This window comes from Grus americana, chromosome 6 (assembly GCF_028858705.1).
Source record: "Grus americana isolate bGruAme1 chromosome 6, bGruAme1.mat, whole genome shotgun sequence".
NCBI lineage: Eukaryota > Metazoa > Chordata > Aves > Gruiformes > Gruidae > Grus > Grus americana.
Window position 1 is genome coordinate 25,661,159 of NC_072857.1, and position 12,310 is coordinate 25,673,468.

At 36.8% G+C, this 12,310-nt stretch overlaps 1 protein-coding gene across 1 annotated transcript in view; it reads right to left on the reverse strand.

Moving 5' to 3' along the window:
• The window catches only part of PDE11A (phosphodiesterase 11A), a 134,739-nt gene that overhangs the window by 53,870 nt on the left and 68,559 nt on the right, over positions 1-12,310 (reverse strand). The window contains exons 7-10 of the mRNA XM_054829644.1: positions 11,026-11,101; positions 9,475-9,542; positions 9,020-9,112; positions 5,555-5,605 (exon numbers count right to left, since the gene is read on the reverse strand). Of these exons, the coding sequence (XP_054685619.1) occupies positions 5,555-5,605; positions 9,020-9,112; positions 9,475-9,542; positions 11,026-11,101 (288 nt within the window). The remainder of the gene's footprint in view (positions 1-5,554; positions 5,606-9,019; positions 9,113-9,474; positions 9,543-11,025; positions 11,102-12,310) is intronic.

The window sequence follows — 12,310 nt, forward strand, 5'->3', positions numbered from 1 at the left end:
CTCCAAATATCAAATTCACTTAAATCCATCATCTTTCATGATTCAACTGTTTACCTTGTCATATATAGCAGCAGTCCTAAAAGTTGTTTCCTTTTTTGCTTCAACTCTTTCCATCGTTATTTAAACATCTGTGTTTCTTGAGACACACAAAAGCCTCCCTATGTGGAGGCAGGTCTTAACTATCCATACCTCAGGCTACGGCATTGAGAAATACAGGAATTGTTATTCACGCTACATTTTTGAATCGAAGATTCTGTAAAGCAGGTGATACATTATTTTCCATTGTGTAGCTCTCCTGTGTGCTGTTTGACCTAAAAAAGGGAATCTCTCACAGGGCTATAAATAATACATCATAGTCATTAAATATTGATCTGGCTTATACCATTCACAGCTGCACAATTAGGTTAGCTTTTTAAAAATAGCTTCTTGTATATTACCCATAATAGGACAGTGTTTACATATTCTCTTTGGAAACTATATTAGCTAAATTTAAAGGTAATACGTGTTTGTGGGACTGCTTGCTAAGTCATAGGACTTGTTCATTACTGTCTCAGAAGTCAGTAACTCTTACTATAAATATCCTGTCCTGGACACAATTCTGCAATTCTTTGCTGATGTATCTTGGCTTTCTATATTTGTCTAAAAGACAACTATTTTTAGGCTTGGAGAGCCTGCATTTCAATGAGAAGAAACCTGGCACTACAGGACAATGCTATAGGATAGCATCAATCTTAGATTAATCAGGCTTCACTAGTCTTACATTTTTCTGTTCCAATAATACAAATGTTTATAGCTAAACACTAGCACATGATGGAAATAACGGATTTCTCTTTTAAGTCTAAAATACAAGAGAGTTGTCACAGTTTTTAAAATGATACCTATTTCTAACTTCTTAAAAAATAAAATGAATATTGATATGGGTATGATTCATTGGTGCATTACTTTAGCTTATCCTGCCAAAATTCAGTTTGGATTTAGTGTAGTTATGAAGATGCAAGTGAGGAGAAGCATTGTGATAAATCAGTCTCAAGACATCAGACACGCAGTCTCAGATTTGGAAGAAATGTTTGCACTCAATGTGGACGTTTTTTGTTTTACTGGCAAACACCCACGAAAAGTAAAGTTTAATTTTTCTCCCCGTATCTAGAGCAATGGTATCAGAAATCCACCTATCACAGTAACACAGCACATATCAGAAAACCTAAAAAAATAAATTATGCAACTTATATGAACTTAGCAGTATACCAGATGTAAATGATTTTTTCTAAAGCCATCAAATTTAAATAAAAAATAAAAATCAAACTTGAAAAATAGAGTAGCAAATAAATGTAAAATAATCTGGCAATGGACAGTCTACGTACAATACATACTATTAATTCTATGTTTTCATTGCTCTTTTTTTAATCCTATAAATCATTTACAAAACCCACCTCTTTCTTACAACCTGGAAGTACAGTGCATATTCCAAATACAGGAATAATTGTAGATACTCCATGATTAATTCTGATTAATAATTAATTCTGATTCAATTGCCTGTTACGGAAATTCTACCAATTAAGCTTCCCTGTGTTTTTTCCCCATTTAAAAACCTACCATATTCAGGAAAAAGGACTCATTTTACACTGCGTGCCAACTCAAGTTTTCACTTAACATACATTTTAAACTGGCATAAAAACAGGACTGGATTTTAAATTTTAGCTTTTTTCGGAGATCTTGTTCTATCAGAAAACACAATACAAAAGACTGATTGTTGTGAATAAATAGATGGCAGATGACAGCGGAAACATTACTACGCAATGTTACAATGCCAAACAAAGCTGAAGACGGCAACATCCTGCTGAAATCAATGGCAAACCTCCCATTACCTTCCCTGGGGACAGATTATCACCTACAGAGAGTAAGGGATTTGCTCAGGCTCTGAATCCCAGGCCTCTGCAGTTCCACATATGTCTACCTGGAGGACTAAGCCCCCTCTCTTATCACTAAACAAGCTCACTGGGTTAAGAGCATGAATTTTCCACTCCCGCTCCCCCTGGGCATGGGCAGCAGAGTGGTGAGCAGGTGGCTCCATCCAGGTCAGCAGAGCTGCACTTGCCTACGCTGTGTCTGAGCCTCACACTGGTCCTGCTTGTGCTGGCCTCCTGAGAAATGTCTGCCTGCTAGTGTAAGTGCTAATGAATCCCAAAAGCTTTAATGCAAATAATGAAAAGGACTGGTGACATGAATTTTTACAGTAACGATTCGCCTAATTAGATTCTCTTCTGAAAAAAACCCACATCCATTCATTAATAGAACAATTTGTAATCATATACGCATTTTAAAACTTGGCTTTCAGATTTTTATTCGTGAAAGCTATATTCTAGTAACACCAGACATGGAATCCCTTCAAAAATGTGAATCTACGTAGATGCTTTGGTTTTAGACAACTGCAGAAATCAGATACGGAATAGGCCAATTGCATGACATAGTCTATTATCATACACTCATGTTTCATTGTTCCATACTGTGAACTTCTCTCTGTATTTTCCAGCTCCACAACCAACGGTGTTCTGCACTTTTTCCCATCCTAGCATCTGGAGAAAGGTATTTCATTTCTTAAGAGTTTCTTATTAAGCTGGGTTTTTTGTTGTTTCATTAATTCTTAGACAGGATTAGTAGCAACAGAAATGCTATTTATTTTACAGAACCTGCTCACAGTGATTATATTTAATTCTTAAAAAGATACCAGGTATATTTGTGAATTTGTACATTTGTGAATTCATCCAATAACAGTAGGAATTTATTGACAAAATTTCAAGTAAAAAAAAGTCAACTTTAACTAATCTTGCTATGCTTTCTGTAATGCAATAAAATTAATTCACTGGTAAAAGCCAGAGGAAAAATAAACTTCAAGTACACTTGCAATTTTTCACTTTGTATCAGAATATTCTTGAGATCTTAGGCAAATAAAAATTAATGGAAAAGCATTTTATTAAGACTATAAAGAAATAACATAACAAAGATGGAAATAAACAACTTGAGCTAGGAGGAAGAATATGTAATTATTTCCAAGCTGCTGGGGTCCAGTTACAGTATGTTTGGGGTAATATGTTGAAAATTTGTCAACTCAAATGTATTGTCATTCCAAAGTCATTAATTACTGTTAGGTCCCATGTCAGTCAAGAGCCAGCGATGAACTACTGGCATTACTCTCATTTAGATGTTTCTATCATGTGTGTTTGTTCCTGTTCTGACTGAACCAGAACATTGGGTAAATCGTAACACACATTTCCTCTCACATCTGCCAATAAATCACCAAAGAGAGAGGGGACAGTTTTAGCCCCAAACACCCCCAGAGGGAGGAGTTGTTTATTAGCCAGTCAAGCCTAGAAGATGACCCTAATATAACACAGGGCTTAAACAAAATATAACAATATAATGAACAGAGAAAAGAGCAGTGATATCAGAGTAGGATGCCCCAGGAGACCTCGGCAGGCAGAATGGCTGCCAGAGCTCTGCAAGGGGGGAGACGGGAGCAATTTCATCCCATGGATGGATTGCCCTCTCTGGGGATGAGGTCTGTTGAAGGCCCGCAGGACACGCTGGTCTTCTCTGGGTTTTGGTTGGTTTGGTTTGTTTACGACCAGTGGTGTAAAGCATTAACAAAGACTACCTGGCACTCATTTTGTCAGGAATGGAAAGTGAGACAACTGGATATAGGAAAGGGAAGATTTTTCTGAAAAAGTATCTCAGCTTCGTTTAAGCACAGCTTGGTTATATGCCTCATTTTCTCATCTATGTTCTTTATAAAAATTTATCTATCAGGGTTATTAGTGAATAAATTTTTTTCATTTCCCTTTATCTTATCAATAACCATTAAATGGATAGTTACATGCCTTCAAGGTAAATGGATAATGACAAGACATTCCTTACTTGGAGACTGGCAAATCTATTCATGAAGACACCTGGGAAAACAAGTAGACTAGCTCCTCATCACACTAGTGTCTAAGTCCAAAGAGTAGCATAGTAGGCTTTTATTTCAGCTACACAGACCATGATGGAGAATTGTCTTTCAATGGCTGGCAGCAACCAAGAAGTATGGCCTTCTTGTATGTAGAAAGATATTGGTTGAATCCTGACAGTCACAGAAGCTGTATTACAGGTGCTTATTCTAAGGTAAACCAAAATACACACACACAAAAACTATAGGTCCTTTATCCCATCCCTTTTTTTCCTCCGTCTCACAGTATTCAGTGTTCTTTTTGCCAAACATAAGATACAACTTATTAAGCCACAAAAGTATTTTCTGCTGGCCGCAGTCAGAATGATCTTCAAGCATGTTTGATTCCAGCAATAATTCAGCGATCTAATCTTCACCTTACAAAAGGGTGGGTAACTGCACCAATAACTACAATGGAGGGAGAATATTACACCCTTATCACCAGGTATTGACACAGAATTTTAAGGCACAGCCATCATTTGGGCAATAGTCTACAGACTAATTAATTAACTAACTAACAATAACTACCCTTCCTCAACCCAGGTAACTCATTAGTATCAGCTCTGCTAAGTCACCCACTGCTTCTGCCTTCCACCACAACCATCCCCATGATCCAGAGATCAGGCTGCAGCCAGCCAGCCAAGTGTCAAAACAACCGAACTGCTATTTTTCAGCCAGACAGGTGCCAGGGAGCCACAGCAGGGAATGCCAGCAGCAGAGGGTCACAACAGTCTAGGTCTCCTTCCCAGACCTCGTCACAGTCTCCAATGCACTTTGTGTACAGGAGACCAACACTGATACCCACCCACAAGAGCCTCCCAAACAGCTTTGAGGAGCCCTCTACAACGCTGACTCCTCAATAGCCAAGAAAAGCGCCATCAAGTTTCCGTCATGTTTCCTCTAGCAGAAAAGAACAAACGAACCCTATCACAAAAGTAGCTCTGGAGTGCTGGCAGTGATGAAGGAGCAAGGTCACTGTTCCCACTACTCTCTACCCCTTGGCAAGGCAGGTTTCAGTGAGAACACAAAACTATCAGTCCCTAGTAATGCTACGTTGAGCACACATCACTTTCCAGTTCTGCCCAGGGTGCTTACAGAAGTTAGAAGAGGATTTCTCACCTTCATGTCCAGCCTTCTGAGCCTATGCAGAGTCTTGATAGTGAATGCACTGCTTTTTTTAATACACAGGACAGCTTCCACACTATAAGCGTGTAAAGTCTTCAGTTGCTCTCATTTTCACTTGTCTCTTCCTCACCTCCCATGGTGGTATGACTTCCCTATGGTGGTTCTTGCTGAGGAGGCCACCCGACCCACGCTGACGTGCAGCTCCAGCAGCTGGTGCTGGGACAATGGTATTGTGCTGCTGTGGACCCACCACTGCAGCTCTTTATCCTTTGAAAGATTTTTTTTTTTTCCACCTTACCTGTCTAACAGCCTAACATGTAATACATCCTTTGTAGATCACTGTTAATTATGATTTTCTGCTTTTGATGTAAGGCTTTTATCTCAGATAATCTACATCTATTTTAATTTACTGTTATATTTTCAGAAATAACTAAAAACTTAAATCCTTACCTTAAATTTATCAACTTCTGCCTTCGAACATGTTGCATGATAAGATAACACCTGCCCCAGAACAAAAGATTAAAAACATTTTTGTAGACTTGACAAGTAGAAATAATAGGGCTCTATACTACAGTCTAATCAATGATGTTTAAACCAAATTTAATTAATATTTATGCATGGTAATTCAGTTCTGAATGTCAGCATATAGTAACTAATTGCTGGTTATCAGGTATACATTTGGCATTTATGTTGCAGGGAATTTTATAGGGAATCATGGACAGTAAGTAATTTAATATTATAAGCATTCCTACATTGTTCTCCTGGAGTTCTACAATTAAAAGACAAAGAATTTAATGTAAAAATAACAGATTTATAGACTTTAAATAATGCCTTTTGCTATACTGCAAAGCTTTAATGCCTTTGCTAGTGGCACATCACCGCATGCAAATTAGCACTTCTATGCTATGCCTGACATTCTCTTCAATACCATTCTGGAGATGAAAGCATCAAATATGATGCACAGAGTACTGCACACCTCCTCCTATTACCTGTAAGTATGCATACATTTGCATGGAATACATTATATCCTTATGTGACGATACTAACATTGAAGAAGCACTCCAGAAGGTGCAAGAGCCACATCCTGTGTACTGCACCCACCGAGGTCTGACTGCGTGGGATGAGGCGCTGGTCCATGAGGGAGCTCATGAGCCAGAGCACTCCTAGCAAGGACAGGTCCTCCTCACCACACAGCAACACCCAATCCGCTTATGTGCTAAAGCTGTGATATGTATTTCTCGTTTTGAAATTGTTTTCATCTATGAATGTCTCTGTTACTCATACAAACACCTAAACTCTATCTCAAATGCCCTTGGCTTTCAATACCTTGTGGCAATAAGTCCCCAAGATGTTTTTACTCGTATCAATTTTAGAGGTGTCATCTTTTACAGTAACAGGAAATCATTCCTGCACTATAAAAGAATAAATAACAAACACTAATTTACTTTGTCTCACGTTTTACTTTTTATAACTATACATCATGTCCTTCCTCAAATTGTATCTATTTTTCTGTCCAAACATGTCATAGCTTCTCTCCGAAATCTGTAAGATTAGTAAAATTATGTCTTCTGCTATGACAGATTACACTTAATACCAAAATTCTCATCAAGCTTCTCCCGTATCTGCATTCATTATATCCCTCTAGATTTTTATAGTCTTCCTTAATATTGATTATTCTAATCTTTTAATCATTTGCAAATTTTGCATCCTCAATATATAAGATAGCATTTAGCCTGGTTTTGAACCATATGGCATCCTACTGTCAACCCTTCTCCATCATTTATTTACATTTTGGTCTTCTGTTTATTAGTCAATCTTATGAGATTTCTATATAAAAAATGTATCTGTATATCAGGATAAGAATTTTATTATGGTATATATCAAATTGATTTATTTTACATCTGATATCAATGTTATTTGAAAATGCCACTCATTGCCATTCTAGCTAAATACATAAATGCTAATAAAGTATTCTATCACTGAAAAATGGATTCATAGTCCTTCAGCATATACCATTCTTTTGTTCAGTACTATTCTGCTGCATCTTCAATCACTTTACACAAATATTATCATGCATTGTAGCTCATTTATAGAAGGAATTACTCTTCACTGAAGCATAGTGGCCATTTATCAAACCTATAATCTACATTCAAGCTATATGGCTATTTGTCTTTTTTAGATCAAAAAAAGCAGATGATATTTTAAACCAAGAAATTCAAATTTCCTTGATTTCAGTAGTAACTAACAAACTTATATGTAAACTTTCATACCTATGTATCTGAGTGCAATATCTGGCACTGCTTGTTTTTCTTGCCAAGAGTAGTGTTCATTCTAAACTGTAATATTGCACAAATATCTGGGGCATATGTGGGATTACAGTAATTCATGACTATGATATGTTAAGAATAAGGAATCTTGCAGGCAGCCTGAAAAGGCAAGTTTTTAACTTTTCCTCCTAAGTGAATACATATACAGAAATAATAAAAAAAGCCAGTTATGCTTAGAATGTTTTCTAACACGAGCAGTCCTATTGACTTCAAAAAGCCTTAGCACGCCTACATGCTTTACAGGATAGATCCCCAATACACAGATAAATACCTACAACTCTGAAGTGAAGAAAAAAAAATATGCCATCTTTGTAACAATTCAGTTTGGTTTGATTTTTGTTTTAACAGAGAGGAATTCATATCTCAATCAGGCCAATGCTTTTTTTGTGGTTCTTATTGTAATGGTGGGTACTGCATAAACTCAAAGGAGTCACACAGTTAAAGGGAGCACACATCAGGGACAGCTAGATCATTCTCTTCTCTTATCAGATGTGAAATATAGAACAATACTGAAATCTTAGCGACATTACCCTTTCATTAGAGGATGTTTTAAGATTAATCAGTTTTGCATAAGGCTTTTTAAAAGATCTTAAATTTCATTCAAACCATTCTTAATTATTGTTTTAGTAGGAATAATGTAAATTTGCAAAGCTATCCTCAAAACTCCAAGCTTTGTTCTCGCCAAGATTATTTTTAATGTGATGTTTAAAATATCCAGAATATAATAAAGAATAGTGCTTTATTGTTGAAGCAGCTTATAGAAGTTTAAATAATCATCATAATATTTTTTAAAATGTTCTGGTTTAGAGTTTGTTTTACAGGAGCTGGTAGATTTCATTCTTCAGGAACGGGGGGAGGGTGTGTGCGCGTGCATGTGCGGAAGCAGGAAGAGAAATTCCTACAAAGGCAATGGGCAAAAAAAAGAGAAAATTCGCCATCAATTAAGCTACTCTACATGTATTTTATAGAATGATGCGATGTGTTGGAATGCCAGGACCCTGCATTATGTATTGGCCTTGACACACAGCAGAGCTCTTACTGAGCTGCCAGCCATTCTGCTTTGACTTTATTCTTGCAAGACATATATCTTATAAGGGTTCAGCAGATGTTGCTTTTGATACTAAAAACCCCTATTACGATAACTTTTTTCAAATTTGTCCTATTCACAGTATGTTTCACTTAAACTAACACTAGAAAAACAATGACAAGCTATCTAAAATATGAAATTCTAAGGAATTTTAAATTACTGATGGACAAGAAAATACATGTAACACCTAGATTAAATTCCTACACTTACACCTCTAAGAAACTAGATTCTCCATCAGCACTGTTCTCCCTTCTACTGTAAAAAATGTAGGCATCAAATGAGATATCCAGGTTCAAAATCACTTAAGCTGTTCATGAGCTCCACAGCTAAGGGTACCCTGAGAAAGTTTCCCCGTCAGCATTACCTTAATAAGACAGCACTCTAAGGTGCAGAGAGGTAGATATAGAAAATAATGCTAACTACAATAAATTCAGAAGCAGTATGTTCCTTTACATGCGACACTTATAAGCAACAAAAGGTTGCATTAAGGTGTACACATACATCAAGAGCCACAGACTGTTTTGCCCAGGATTTCTTCACTTGGTCATACATAATTGTGTTGTTGATGCCCAGGCCACAAAAAATAACGAAAGCCTAAAATTAAAAAGAAAAAAGAAAGTCAATTATAATTCAATTATAATACAAACACAAAGATGAATGCTGGCTTAATTATGAAAAGGAATTGCATGAAAATATTAGAAATAATCATGCTTAGAGAGGTTACCTTGAGAATGCAAGTCAGTGGCCTCAACAAGATGACAAAGATCAGATGCAAGAAACTTATTTTAATTAGGATGCAACCTTATTAAGTGAGGAGTTCTGAGAATTAATGTCAAACCACAAATACAGACAACATATTCTTCCCCCCTCCCCAGAGTAGCTGAAGCAGCATTACCCAGGAATATCAAATCCTGCTGAAAAAGTATGTTATTGCTACAAAATTGAATGCCTCTTACTTCAAACAGTCGCTGGTCAGCATCGTCAAAAGGTTTCCCATCAAGCCTGTTCAACACTTGAGCTACCCCTTTAGAAAGAGTTAATATGAATTATAATCTTCATTCATTAATTCACAACACAGAATATTTTATTCATTGGTAACATTTAAAATATATCTTTCAAACTGAAAAGCAAAACTGCAAATATTTATCCTGAAAATCATTAAACAGACATAAACATGTCAAAGTATATTTGGTTTGATACCACGACTCAGTTTATTACTTCCAACTGTTATTCTCTACTCTCCAAGTATCATATTGCAAACCTTAAAGTTACTCGCAAAGTTTTTCACAAAAGGTTAAAGACCTCTTTGGGAAAGAACTCGAGCACTTGGCTAGCCGCAATCATATAAGTTGTCCTATCAATTTGGAGTTACTAATAGAATTTGTTTGACCAGTACCTTCATTCCTAAAATCTTAGTGGGTTTAGCATCACCTGGGTATACAAGTCCTTTTTTTCCTCATCACTGGTCCATAAATCTATTGAACCAATGAAAAAAATGTAATTTCCTTAAACCACTTGAGAAAGAAAAAGTGTTCAAAGTTCTTGGCTCTAGCTGAACTAATACTGAGTTCTACTGCAACAAACCATTTATATTTTGTTTAGCTACAATATGCCCTTAGAAAAATACTGTAAGAGCTATCACCAGTCAAGGGTTCAGTTTCTTCCTACTCCTTTAAGGTAATACGCACTTCACAACAAACAATGAGCCATATTTTTAAGAGATTCAGTTCCCACATCATCTCTGCTGAATAAGCTCAAAGATCCTCATCCTGCATGGCACCAAGTGCCTACAGCAATGCACTACCGATCTTAGCTCTCACTGACAGCCACAACACACAGGGACGTAAGTCTTGCCCTGCTGGTTTAAATTGCTATTGCTTTGACTTGAATTCTTCTGTGGAAAGTTACCAGAGGAATCTGGCACTGTTATTTACAAATGGTGCTCCTTTATGTGCCAAAAGCAGGTAATAACACAGGGCCAATTGCAGGTGTATCATAGCTGAGAAGCATCCTATCAAACAAGCAATAAAACCCTGTCACGTCCTGCTCCAGCACACACCACTGCCACAGGCAACTCTGACAGCTGCACAGCCTCTCTGCTAAGCCTTCCCTGGCTGTGTAGTTTATCATTAAAGAGGGAGGTGACCACTTTGCTGGACTGCAGAAACAGTTGCCTGAGTTGTGTACTAAAAAAGGAGACCCAAGAAAAGTATCAAAACATATGACACATTTTTCACTAATATTGTTAGAATTTCTGTTTCCATCTCATTAGTCTTCAAGTTTCAATACAATATATAACTTAACAATGATACAATGGGAAAGCTGAAAAAGTCCATACAGTATCCAAGTCAAAACATCCCTTCTTGGATACTTAGCATGCATCCTAGGTACCGTAACTTCTTAACAATATTCAGCTGGGAAAAAGAAGAAAAAGGAACATAGAATTAAAAAGACAGAATTAAATTTACATTAGCACAAAAATGACGCAGCTATGAGGAAGGTCTTACCGATTATTTGGTGGTTGCTATTCCATATAGGGACACACAGAACAGACCTTATGTGAAAGCCAGAAATCTGGTCAGCCTAAAACGTAGAAATGAGAGCTTCCATTAGCAGTAGGTACCATTTGCAGCCTTCTACATTCTAGGAATAGAAATGTCAAGGAGTAAGTTTATGTTTACAAATATTATTCCACATGGATCAGCTCTCACTCAGAAAAAAAATCCTGCTGAAAGCTCATTCACAGTAAGATTAACCAAAAGTCACAAGGATTATTCTAAAAATTGCCACCCCCACCCCCCAAAAATCACCATCTTTGCCACAGAAAGCTTACACTATTTGAATTTGATTTGGAATTAAAGACAAACTGCAATTGAGGCAATGTCCAGACAATTCCTGGATTACTTACACTGATGAATTAGTAGAGACAACCTCCATTGAATAAGTGTGCCTTAGAAATACTCTTCCCAATTGTCAAACTGAAACTGGATTTAGCAAAGCAGTTATAAAAGGGGGCTTACACATTTTCAGAAGACAGACAAGAGTAAGTAGGGAATTGTGCAGAAGTGCAAGCTAGGAAGAAGTGGAAGGATGAGGTCAAAACCAAGATTTTAGATTTTTCTATGTAGGTTTAATTGGTCGTGTGGTTCTGAAGACAATTTTCTGCCTCATTTATTGTTTTTTATCTAATATAGTATAAAACTTCGCAATTTGTCATATGTGTCATTGATTCTCTTTTCTATGGTTAATAAGCTTTATTCTTTAGAGTCATTGCTGCAAAATCTGAAGAAAATATTTTTTCAAAAGAGATTAGAGTGGGATGAACCCACTCATAGGAGATCAGGAGGTGTTCTCTTACTAAAACTGCCAGTGCTACAGGCAATCTGTAATAGCAGAAAAGTAAAAGACCAGCAATAATTCGTATACTGGAGGTAGGATGGGATCACTGATCTCCTAGGTAGCAAAAGATATAAACTCAGGTTTTACTAGAGTACTACTTATTCGTACATACTCATCTCTGAAATCAGTATGGAGTGCCACCTAAAACCCATGGAAGTGGCAGAACAATTGCCCCAGGTGTATAACTTAAAATGAACTCTGTGAAAATACTTCGGCATTCCATTGTCAGTGAATGAGTTGAAAATTTAGCATCAACATTTGAAAATGACAGTTAGTGCACTGAGAGAAAAAAGAGACCATTTTTAATAGAAGCAGAGAACAGAATATCTGTTTGTAACTACAACTGTATGTTTGATTCTATCTAAGTCACAAGGGGTAAAATGTTCTTACTGT